Source organism: Columba livia, chromosome 17 (genome assembly GCF_036013475.1).
Source record: "Columba livia isolate bColLiv1 breed racing homer chromosome 17, bColLiv1.pat.W.v2, whole genome shotgun sequence".
NCBI lineage: Eukaryota > Metazoa > Chordata > Aves > Columbiformes > Columbidae > Columba > Columba livia.
This window is the reverse complement of record NC_088618.1, coordinates 10,070,943-10,083,633: the sequence shown is the minus strand read 5'-3', so window position 1 is coordinate 10,083,633 and position 12,691 is coordinate 10,070,943. Positions and strand designations below refer to the sequence as shown.

Here is a 12,691-nt window from a genome sequence, read left to right as displayed (position 1 = left end):
CAAACTGCAACCAGGCGAACAGTAAAGGACAGTTTTCTTTTTCTTTTTTTCTTTAAGGGGCAGGGGCATGGAAAAAATACAGCACACTAATGAAACGAAATGCAAAACATACAAAAAAATAGAAAATAGAAAAAATGTATTTACAAGTGATACATCACTATGATCAGAAAGCACAAAGACAATCGCTGCTATAATACATGCACTGGGTCGAGAAGGAACGACTAAAAACCTGCAAGGGAGCTGGTTGTAAAAAACAAAATTAATTAAAAAAAATAAAGAAAGAAAACCAATAGACACCCCCTCCCCCCAAACAAACAGGGTTGGGATTGAACTTCTTTTCTTCCCTAGTTTGCTACATTGATCAAAATCAAATATCCCCTAATGTCCATGAGTACAATCAGTACAAACACTACACGTGGTTTTAAACTGCAGGTTCAGTTGTAGGAGGGGGGAAAACAGCAGCTCATTGTAGATCCATATACAAGAAAGCCATAGTAAACTGCTCTACATGCTAAAAATTACAGCAAGCCCCCGTCTGCTACATAGCATGATCTTAGCAGGTTTTCCTTGGTATTTATTCATATATATATCTATATGTGTGTATATATATATGTATAAAAATCGTGCCCTTTTTCACTGCAACATGACATCTGGGTGGAAATGTAACTTGTTACAACAAATTTTTCTATGGATACTGCAAGAAGTCACTCAATGTCTGTGGATTTAATAAGTAACCTCACACCACAGGAAATATTTAATAAATCAAAAAACCCCAGTATTGTGACAGAAGACCTTCTGTCTCAGTTCTTTTCAAAACCCAAGTCCAGCAGGACACTGGTCCCAATGTACCCGAGGGTTCTCTGAAGGAGCTTCAGTTTGCTTAATCGGTTTTTCTTTTAGTGTTCACAAGTTTTTGAACGACCTCAAGCCGTTTTCAGTTTCAAGTCTGTCTCTTCCTCTCTCACAAAGGTAATAGTCTGGTACTAATCTGTCTGAGCGAGGAAAAGAGGAAAGTGGCTGCAGCTGCACAAAGGGTCCCCAATTCCACATCTGCAGGGAGACACGGAGTCACATGGAGCTCCAGGATCTTTGCCTTTCTCTTCTTTTCCTCCTTTAATACAAAGTCCTTCTGTATGAGTCCCATGTTGGTACCTTCCCAAGCACCAGCCAGTCCAGCTTTAGGAGACGACAAAGCCACAAGTTAAAGTGAAAAGGACCAAGGCAGAAGTTCAGGTCACTTTCTCTCGGTTCCATCATACTTCCAGGAAGCGGGAGCTGCTGGACTTGGAGTGGAAAGGCTCAGACCACATGCGACGTAGATCGCCCTGGGCAGGGAAACAGAGAAGGACCAGGCCCTCAGAAACTTTCAAGTCCATTTAGAATTCAGATTTTAAAATGCGCGTATAATTGCAAGCATGTTTTAAAGCAAATCTATTCTTCACCTGTTTTGCAAGTTATAATAAAGACAGTAAAAAATAAATCCTTTCCCTGTCGAGCTAGAACATCTTATTTGGGCAGCAGATCCACCTAAAACGGGTTTCTGATGGGAAGGAAATATTTACGCGGTGGAAAATTCTGCCCTTTCTTATGCTCTGCACAGTGTTTCAACAACAGCCCCGTAACCGGAGAGGTTACATTTTAAAATTTCAGTTCAGAACAGGTGACTGGAAAGAGGTAACAAGGATCTGCCTCTCCAGTCTCTGCTGGACCTTTGCACACATGTTCTTTCATGAGCAGCTGGGCAAGGACGAATTCATTTATTGAATTTAAACAGCATTTCACACTTCAGTATTTGGTTTATAATCACTGGTACTGCATGTACATAAATTATCTTCTGTTTCAGGAACTCTCAGTGCTCCAAAATGAACCTTCACCCCAGGAGCAGCGGTACCTCAGCTCCGCGCCAGGGCTGTTGAGGAGCAGGGAGGACGCGCGTCATCCTCAGGAGAACTGGTGCTCCGAGCAAGAACACCGAACCCGCCTTCCAGACGAGAACGGATCAGCCCGTCTTACCTTTAAATAGGCCATGGTGAGGAGCGGCAATAAAGTAAACGGTACCAAATAGAGCAGGGCAGGCTGGGCCGCCCGGTGAATACGAGAAGCTACTGTTGCAGTTAATAGACCTGTAAAAGAAAAAAGTGACTATAGTTATCTTTAGGTTACATATGGGTGTTCTAGTCCTTTCGTCCACACATGGTTCCCTTCCCCACCATTTTAAGAGAAAGGCTGTGGAAAAGTTACTTATCTGTGCTTCACTTTTCCTGAATAGATTTAAACCAAACAGTGGAGTGAAAAAATAGCAGAATACCAAAAGTACATTAGTTCTCTAGATGAATCACCAGCTGTACTCTTGCACAGCATAATCGATCCAGAATCTCCCATATTTTTCCCACAACCCAGGTATGAGCTACGATGCCTTCTGTGCTAATAAAGTATAAAAAGCTGCTAACAAAAATACACTGATAATCTTTCACCCTCAAAATACAACAAAAAAAGCCTTAAAAAGACGACTCTGGAAGGGTTTTTCTCCCTAGACCGTGCCAATGAAACCCAAGGAGAGGAGGATTTTAAAAAGAGCATCACCAAAGCATTCTCTCAAAGCCTCTTTACACTTACTTTCATCATCTTTTAAACCTAATACAATAATCTCCCTCCTGCTCACTAAGCAGCTATCCATATTAAACTAATTACTCACCTACAAAATATCCAATAAGTGTGCAGTGAAAGTAAGAAACCTTCTGCATACGTCCAGAGATGTTCCCTGGTCCTGGGGCACCACAGGAATCACTGTTGGCTTGTTTTTTATAGTTATCGTATCGCAGGACGAAGCAGAGCAGAAGACCTGGCATCACAATATCTCCGATCCCCAGCATGGAGAAGTGGCTGCCTGTGGAACTGGAGAGCAACTGAAATTGGGTTCATGCCCAGGATGGAAGGTGACCAGCTCTAGACTCCTCCACTTTGGTTCTGAGCTTCATTTTGCACATCCCTTCTTTAGTAGCAAACCTTTATACGGTAGAAGCTAAATGCTGGAGACTGAAGATTTTTTCCTCGGTGATTTCACCACCACCTCAGCTGTTTTAAACATACCCATTTTGAGAGCAGTGCCATCTTACTCCAAACCAGCTTATTTCTACCAGTACTGTTTAAGCTGCTTTTGCTCTTCACTCACTCAATGAAACAGATCCATCAACGCAGTATATGTCAGTCTTCTCTCTTCTAAGTGTTGATGGGAGGTACAAGCTGACCATTTTATCAAGCTGTTGGACACGTATAGACACTGCACCTTCATTCCCATGTACACAGATCACCTCTAATACAGGCAACAGCTCAATTTGTGGACTTCTAAGATCTTTGGTCTCATGCAGACAAAACACATTGAAAACTACAGTCTCACCAGACTCCCAGAAAAGAGCAAATTGCTAAGTAGATTAAGAAATAAAATTGCCTGTTATCTTAAATCCAAGATCTTTCTCATGAAAACAAAGCCAAATTAAGTTCTCACAAAGTTGACTAAATAAACTATTTTGCTTTGATCATTGCAGCCAATCAACTCCTAATGTCTGCAATTTCAGCATCCCAACATCTAAAGAAACAAGAACAAACACGCCAACATAACCTACAGCCTAACTGCTCACACCCCTCTGGTTCCGAACCCGAGACACCCAGGACTGCTGCACCGGGAGCTGTGGAATCGCCTCCCTCCAGCACAGCACTGCCCGCTAAGCACCCTGCTTACACCCATTTCTAACTCCCTTCCCTTCACTTGCGATCATGCAGCAATCAAGACTATTCTGAGGTTACAATAAACCTCAGGTTTTCTGCTTTTAAGCATTAGGTCCTAAATCCCACAACAGCAGTCGTTAAACTGCAGAACTCACACAGATGGCAAAAAGCATATCCTGTGCTGAACAAGCCACCTTTTAACCTAATTAGGATCACTTCTGCATCCTGTGAGTCAGCAAATGCAAAGTGTCCCATCCTCACTACTCATTATAAGCCTTTTTATCATGAAGAGGCTGTGACTAAACAGGGAACTAAGCTGACATTTTCCAACAGAATTAGTGCTACTAAAAAGTACAGGGAGGGAAAATTTTCTTGTACATACTACAGTAAAAGGACTGCTGATTTTACCTTGGAAATACAAGTTTACCAGGCAGCGACAGACGGGGAACGTCTCTACCCACATTTGGTCCCAGGTGGAGTTTCCGGGATAAAACGTCAAGGGGATTATCAGCTGGTTGTGTGGCCACTTTCACCATAACGTTGCTGTTAAAGATGTAGGCAGAAAAAAAGACCTATGGAGCAAGGAAATCATCAGAAATTACAAACTGCAATAATACAGAAACTAGAAGCTGCAAGTATTTTTGCTTTGCTTACTTAAGAAATAATATTGTCTCAATTCTCCATATTGTATATATGATGACAAAAGGCAAAATGTATTTCAAAAATTCAGGTAAAGTTTTCAATGCTGTTTATCCTCGAAAATAACTGGAGTATACTTTCTGATATCAAGATATTGATCGATAGATAGAGAAGGCTGGAAAGCGTTGAAGAGGTAGGTACGGTGCTCACTCCCCACGGGAACGATAACGTGTTTCAAACACGCCCTCGCGCTGCAGCTCATCGCACGGGGAACCAGCTGCCAGAGCTGTCAGCTCGGCGTTATGCAAGGTGAACCCAGCTCCCTGCGCTGTTACAACATACATTCTGTCAGGTTTCTAGTAAAAGCGTAGTACGATTTAATGCCAGCTGTACTGGCTGCGAATCACTTTGCATTCCTGTTCCGTGGCTTTCGCTGTTAATAAGAGGTTGGCATGGGCGGACTCTGCTTTGTGTTTACTCAGAAATGCTTGTTCTCATCTCCAGCCAGCCTTTCAAAATTTGAGGTCCAATTTCTTTTCTTAAATAACATGCCAAAGTTGAAATATTCTAATCGTGTTTCCGCTTTTGCCAACTAATTAGCGAGGAAATCATTCTGCATCCGGCTGCAGACTTTAACATCTCAGAATGGAGCAATGAAGCTGATCTTCTGGCTTTGCCAGATTTCATCAACTTCATACTAATACATTTCATGTAAAAGTGGCCCAAGGCCAATTACAAATCCAAAGGATAAAAACAGTTTTAGCAAAACCAAACAGAACACTTACCCAAAAGACATCATAAATTAGTAACCCAGAGAGGAGCAAGCAGGAAACCTTCAGGCTGGGCAGCCGAACAAAGGCTATCATTGCAACACACAGGCCCATAGCCAGAGCTGCAAAATGCAAACACATAATTAGTTCATTAAAAATAGCAAAACAAAAAAAACCTAAAGCCAATACCTGCCCCCAAAATCACCCCAAAGAAGCCTCTGTTTCCACCTGTGCACTAGATGACTGCCTGCTGTTCCTAGACAGTGAAATTCCTCTTACCAGAGTTCAGAAAAGGCAAAATACATTCAGCAGCCAACCGTGAACATGTCCCCAGGGAAGCAGAAACAGCTCTGCAGGCACAACTGCCCATCCGCTCAGCTTCCACTCCCCACCACAATGTTTTCATGTCTTGTGTCCTAGAGACTCCCCACCGTAGAACACTGACGTTCCAGCTAAAAACAGAAGCGACAAGACAACTTCAAACTCCTTGTGCCCCAAACATAAACCTCTACCTTCACACTATTCATATCTGTGTTTTCCTGCTTCTTTAAGCCTGGCCTTAGCTACTGGAGATACGCAGCTGACAATCAAGTGTATTTCAACGGGTTTCAGGCAAACCCCTAAAGAGACAATTAAAAAACTTTAAAAGTAAATCAACTTTCATCTATGGTATCAGTATATCTACAAGGAATGATGGAGCGCTGTTGGGACCAGATTTCACTTAGGTATGCAGACACTCCTAAAGAAAATGGAGTTGTCTAACAGGAGGCAGAATTTGTCAAAAGCTATAATCCTATTTTGACCAACTGAAACTGCAAGAAGAATGGATTCGTTAGATACACACCCAGCAGCGCGACAACTTGACCAGCCCAAGATTTACAAGTTAACCTTTGAATTCTCACACTATAACTCTGCAGTTGTAAAACTACCCTACACTTGCCTTTCACCTGCAAGAGGTGGAGTTCTTCCATCAAATCACCAAGGAAACACTGCTGTACACATTCAAAAGTGCCACCAAGCAGCTGTCAGCGCAGCTGCCCCCCAGCAATGACTTTGCTAAACCCAGCTTATCTTTTGAGAACTGACAAGCTTAGCACAACACTAAGTGTCAGGGCTGCCAGTTTTAAGGAGGTAATGGGACAAGGTGAGTCACCAACCCTGGAGGGGTTTGACAGATGCAGAGATGAGGTTCTCAGGGACATGGGTTGGCGCCTGAGTCACGTTATGGTCAGACTCGATCCTGAGGGTCTATTCAGACCTAAATGATTCTATGGTTCTACTCAGATGAAAATGTACCGTAAATCATGCTGCGTAACTGTAACTAGCTATAAAATGTAAGTAAATTATTGGGGCTTAAAGAATTTGACAGAGCAAAGCAGTGAGAAAAAGAAGCGCAATCAGTAATTCAATACAGCCTTCAGTTACAGACTTCCTCTGGCAAATGGCAAGGAATAGGCTGTCTGAAATCAAAGAGGTTTCTCTAAAGCCAATGTTAATAATAGCTCAAGCAAGCCTATCTTTAGGAGAGGATTTCCAGGTTATAATTAACTACAAGTGGAAATATTTTAACCAGTGTGAAGTTTTATCTGTTTTTCCACACTGTGTTTATCAGTGAAACGAAGCCAGGCACGCGTGCAAGACGCTTCCATCACACTACGCAAAGAAGATGGAAAAAAGTCTTTAGACAACAGTGAAATACACATGCTAATAATTATGCAGTTTTGCAACTGCTTTAAGAAATATTGGTAAATTTAGAAAACAGAAGGGAATCAAGAATGCCTGAGAGCAAGTCCAAGTAATGCGGGCAAAAGTGCCAGCAAAGCACCAACAAACTGCACTGAACGGAGACCCAATGGTAATGGACAGAGATCACACCAGAAACAAACTCATCTGTATCCAGGCTCATGGGTGGTGTTAACAAACCATATAAGGCAGATCTTCATTAAAATGTACTCCAAATCATTTTAAAAAAAAGGAGAGAGAGAGAGAAAAAGTAAAGAAAAAAGGCTAAATACCCACACAAAGTGTAGCTCTGCATTAGAAGTGCTGGGCAGAGGGTTCATGGAGTCCATAAGAAAAAACTAACTGACAGAGTTAACCTTCAATTAACAGAACCAATTAACTTCACAGTCCCTGCAAGCGCACTGCTCAAGGAATAAGGACATTCTGCGGATTAAGAATATTCTTGCATATGTGATTAGTCTCTGGATGCAGCATATTTTCCAGCTTTACTGCGCTGCTGCCTCCAGAACAGATGAAACCACCGAGATGCTGTGGCTGCTTTACAACACGTTATATAGGTTTCAACTTCCCCCACAGGCCACCGGCTGACCTTTCAAAGAAACAGGTACTGAAGTTCTCATCTAATCACGTTCCTATCAAGCTCTCAAAGTGTATTTTAAAGAGTGGGGAACAGGAACACATGTCACCGATTAGCCTCTGGCCTACTGCAGCAGGGCCCGCGGTACCCACGCCCATTCAGTTCACTCTGTGGCTACAGACACTCTGGACATCTCCAGCATTCCCACTGCACATCTCCAGCTGTGCCCAGTGTTTAGGAAAGCTTTAAACCAGGCTCTCCCAGGGGACAGGGACCATCCTTGATGATTCTGTCACCAGACAATGTGCACTGAGAAATACACATTTTGAGACCTGTAAACATAGATCATCCCATGCCAGAACAACCCTCTGGAGACAGTATGTGCTCATTCTATCCTGTAAAATGTCCCTGGCTTTAGAAACAGTTCAACCAACTACTGTGCAGACAGTATTTGAGCAGTAGTATTTGAGCAATGAAGACTGTCCCGGCAGCATCGGCCATACCTTGATTGTGTAAGCACTGGAAATTAGCATGAAGTATTTCCCTTCCTTTTTACTCAGCTCTAAACCAGAAATACTCTCATAAAGAAAGTATCAACTGCACAGCAAAACAAACCATACACACAAAAATCCAGGTGTACAGTTAAGAATGAACACCTGCCCCAGTTCTGCCCCCAGCTGCCGGCCCAGGCGATGTGAAGCACATCACAACATCTGTTTTACTTTCTGCAGACAGCGAAACAGAAGATCACCCCTGTGCGAGCGGCAGGAGCGCGATGGCCGCACGCCCGGAGCTGGCAGCGCTGGCTTAAAGCAAGTGCTCCGCTTGCACATGTCACCGAGCAGTTCTTACTGCCCCCATTTCCCTCCAAACAAGATTAATTGGGGTCTCGAGTACTCAGCTACAGAGGTGCAAAGGGTAAAGGCGGAGATGATGTGATTCTGCTTGTGGCAGTGTAAGGCCTAGAACTGCAGAGCCTGTTGCCCTGACAAGGACCAATAAATGCTGCTCCCTATCCGACGTCACTGACAAACATTGATTTAATTGGATTTAAACAAAGGACGGGAAGCTTACCTGTATAGTACAAACTCTCTTAATAGAAATGATGTAAAATACTCCAAAGCTAGACAGTAGCAATACAATTCAGTAAATCATAAACAACCACCAAGAGAAATAAAACCCAGAAACCACTCTGTGCCCATAGTTCAGTACTCTGCAGATTAATTACCTCAAAGCCCACTATTTCAGGCTGAAGTGCTCACAAAAAATAGTTATTTTTAAATAAATGCATCTGTGGATATCTCAGTGTAAACAAGTCTTTTTGGATTTTGCCAAAATTCACACTGGGCACTCGACTGAGCTTTGTAGCTACTGCAGATCAAAAACCACCTGATTTCATAGTGAGCTACTCTGCTTAACACAGAACAAACATCTGCTTCTTTTTCATTTATTGCCTGGGTACTTCCAAAGGTATTCCCTAACATGCAACAGGTGGAACTTTTACAGCAGCAAAAAGCATAAATGAATCCCAGTGCCTACAGACAACAGAAAGAACTGAGGTGCCACGAGAGGTTTCAGTGCTAAGGACTTGCTGCTGCTGCTATCTCATTTAGGAGGAGCTGGAAAGCTGATGTGATGCGTGTTTTCTATTGCAACAAACAATTTAAACGGCAGATAACGTTGTCCCAGCTACTTTTCCTCAAGCCATCACCACCTCAGGGTGCCATTCCATGAGATGTCCTAAGCCAGTTTAGCTGCCTGACACTGCTGAGAAGCAGAGGTCCTGCCCCTGGCTCCCTCTTCATCCCTGTGCTATCATATCCACTCCATCCTCTCATGTCCCATCATGCTGCCACTTACCTTTTGCCAAATTTAGCACATACCTGACTGCACAATAATCCAATTCATCTCACTGCAGCAGCAGAAAAATAGCCTGGCAAAAAAATAGCACGCTGCCATTCTAGTGAGCTGAATCAGTTACCATGTGATTAAATGAGCGCCAGAGCTAGCACAAGAGATTTGGAAGGCAGAGGGGAGGAGGAAAGCTGCTTTCGGAACAGTAAGCTGTGAATTCAGTAAAAAAAACATCACACCTTCAAGCCAAATGGATGCCTGCCAGCTTCACCCATCGCACCATCCTGACTGGCAAGCATCAAAGAGATCAAAGACAACCAGCTACTGTGAACTGTCTCACAACAAATTATTTGACCAGCTGAACCAAAAACCAGTAAGATGTGCAGCAAAAATTAACCAGATTGTTAAGATCAAGCTATGATCATAAACAACCACTATCTCTACACATCTTAAACTACAACTGGCGATTCACCCTCTACCACACGGGTGCAGAATGTCTTCCATGAGTGCTCTGGGACTTCCTCGGAAGCTTTTACAAACCAGAAAAACAGGTGTCCCAAACACCACCCGGGCATGCGACTGCTCAGGGAGTCGACCACGCAATGTTACAACTCAGCAAGCCATGAATATTAGCAAATTTCACCACTCATCACCAGGTGACTGATGTGACAGAACAGGCGAAAAGCAGCAGTAAAATCCCTTTATTCACATACTCACCGTCCATGAGGAGCCAGTGGCCAGTTAGGACCCAGATAAGGACAAGCATCACAGACAGGGAAAACGAGAGCAACTCGGCAGCAGTGAAACGCCCGCAGCAGCCAAAGGAAATCCTGGGAACAACATGGAAACGTGAGCTAGAAGGTTTGTTTCCATTTAAAGGATGGACGCTGTTGGAACAAGGCTCGACTGCTGATGAAAGTTGCCAAGAACAACCGAAGGGAAGTTCCTCTGCCACAAATAGGTACCAAAACAGCAACAAAATAAAAGCTTTCCTCACATTCAACTAGAGAGACGGGAAAAGCCCTGCAGCTCCTGGCACCTCTCTTGAAATCGGTACCATGAATGCTATTTTCTAGTACCATCCAAGATAGTGCTTTTTGCAACATGAACCCCAGTCAAAAGGTTAAAAAAAACAACATTTCAAAACATGACATTACCAACTGTGATTTTCATTAGCGTAACTACAGCCTTTGGAACAGCCAGCATTAAAATCCACAGTCCAGCATTAACAAATATTGGAATCCAATACCAAATCCCAAACTCTGAAATCTCAGCCAAAACAAGCCAAACTTCTCAAAAATCACTGCTGGGAACTCCAGTCCCCTGCAATGGCACCGCAGCTCCCGGGCTGACAGGCCTGCGTGACTTGCAGAAATCGTGTTTCCCGGTTTCAAAGTGGAAACATGGTGTTGGAACAAAAAATATGCACCAACAGCAGCCCTGAAGCTCTGAGGGTAACGCTTGTAACCAAAGACTCCATTAAAGAATCCTCATTAAAATAAAGAAATACAACATATAAGAAGAGAGGCAAAAGATTTCTCAAGTCCTTACTTGTTTTGAGGTGAACAAGGCCGCGTTAAGTACTGGCACATCGGGAGCAGGAGGAAAGCGAAAGCTATTGTTGCAAGGACTAGAAAAAGAAGAAAAGGTAATATTAGTACATTCAGACCTCATTTCTACAGTACACAAACAAGCTTCTCCAATTTGAAAAAGCTCTTGCAACAATGTCCTATTATAATATACTGCAGTATTTCATTAAAGCAAGAGCAGCTAAGGACTCCAAGGCTTTCTGCAGAGCTGCTATTGTTAGTAAGCTTTCGAATTTCAGTCAAAATAAAAGCTCTCAAAGGAATGCAACGCCCTATCCCCAAACCTTAAAAAAGTCTTGAAGCTATTCATGGTCATGTCAGCAAGAAAAACAGTTTAAAAATATTCCGGGAGTCAAAAAAACTGAAAGAACTTACTACAAACTGGTTGTGAGATCCTTTTAAAATTCTTCAATATATGACACAGACTAAGGCAGCTTAACAAAGGGGTTTTTCCACTTAACTCAGTCACTTTCCCCCCATCTCACTCAAACCCCTTTATTCATTAGTGAAACACAGCACAATTTCCGATAAGTTATATCCAGTAGTTGACAACTTAAACTGTTTAAATACAAAATGCTTTAAGTTTTTGAAAACAGGACAATAAAAATACATGAATATCTAAAATAGACTAGTTCCATAAACATTTTCGTTTTTAAGAAGCATAGTTAGCCCACCCACGCATTTGTAAAAGCATTTACTAACTGCTGCTATTTATAATATTTTTTCCTTCCACTTTAAAAAAACAATAATAGCCCTGAATTTGTCCTAAGGACTGTTTGAAAGGCTGAACAGTGAGGACATGGAGACACATCCAAAACGGCTGCAGCAAGAACAGGCTGAAATGAAGAGTCACTCGACATTTTCTGCATGCTGCAAAGCAAATCTTTGTGCTGTCCTCTATTCAGTCCTTAAAAAATTGGGGTGGTGGTTGATCATTTTTAAAAGAGAGTTTTTCTTTCTTGTCTCAAATGAAGATGATGGGGAAGAATCAAATATTCCCTTTAGTACACAGCTTAAGCCAACTGGAGAGGAGAAAATGGTTTGGTCAAACCACATCTTTGCAGCCCTCGATTCTGCCCCTTCGTGTGGGAGGAAGATTGAAAAAAGCAGTTCAATTCATTTGAAAAGTTTTTAAAGTGTCTGTATGCAAATAGAAACTCACAGTTTATCAGTATTTCAGAGAGGGGGACGAAAAGCAGAATGTGGAGGGAAATAATGAAGAGAGTGACAGCCCTGCACGCTCTAGGAACATTTCCAGAGGCGCTGGGCAGCCAGCGCTGCACAGCAAAACCGCGTCCCTGCTGCCGCAGGTCCCCCCGCCGCTGCCCCTCCTGCTGCGCCCCCCACCGCCGGACAGACCCCCCTCACCCAGACCTTCCCCCCAGCGCTGCTCAGCCTGTCCTGCATCCCAGCGCCAACGCCCCAAAGCTGGGCTCATCGGAGCGTGTAAGGAAGTGATGTAATGTAATCACACCAACACACGAGGCCCACAAGCGCCCACTCTCAGTCTCATTCCTGACTGTCAGGGTTCCAGCGACAGGTTCTCTCTTCCCTCAATACCTATGATTAGATTGGCAATCCCCTGGCTTAGCTCACGTCTGCAGGCAACGCGCCAGATCTTGCGCTCTGCCCTCTGCTCGGCAGCTGTCCTGGCCCTGGGCTGTTTGTGGGATCTACCCTTGCTCCTGACTCTGCGCTGAAAGGCAAATCTTTGTGGGAGGAAGATTTAAGGGGGTTTAAGAAACCAGACATCAGCTAAAATTTAGAAGTTCCCCTACATCAGCCTCTAAAAT

General features: G+C 43.2%; 1 protein-coding gene across 4 annotated transcripts in view; it reads right to left on the bottom strand.

Annotated features, from left to right (window-relative positions):
• Window positions 1–17: 17 nt before the first annotated feature.
• SPPL3 (signal peptide peptidase like 3) overlaps window positions 18–12,691 on the bottom strand; it is a 56,108-nt gene continuing 43,434 nt past the window's right edge. For all 4 annotated transcript variants that reach the window (XM_065033235.1, XM_065033234.1, XM_065033236.1 and 1 more), the window contains exons 5-11: window positions 10,861–10,939; window positions 10,027–10,139; window positions 5,151–5,257; window positions 4,135–4,298; window positions 2,696–2,895; window positions 2,014–2,123; window positions 18–1,325 (exon numbers count right to left, since the gene is read on the bottom strand). In XM_065033235.1, the coding sequence (XP_064889307.1) occupies window positions 1,254–1,325; window positions 2,014–2,123; window positions 2,696–2,895; window positions 4,135–4,298; window positions 5,151–5,257; window positions 10,027–10,139; window positions 10,861–10,939 (845 nt within the window). In that variant the 3' untranslated portion in view covers window positions 18–1,253. The remainder of the gene's footprint in view (window positions 1,326–2,013; window positions 2,124–2,695; window positions 2,896–4,134; window positions 4,299–5,150; window positions 5,258–10,026; window positions 10,140–10,860; window positions 10,940–12,691) is intronic.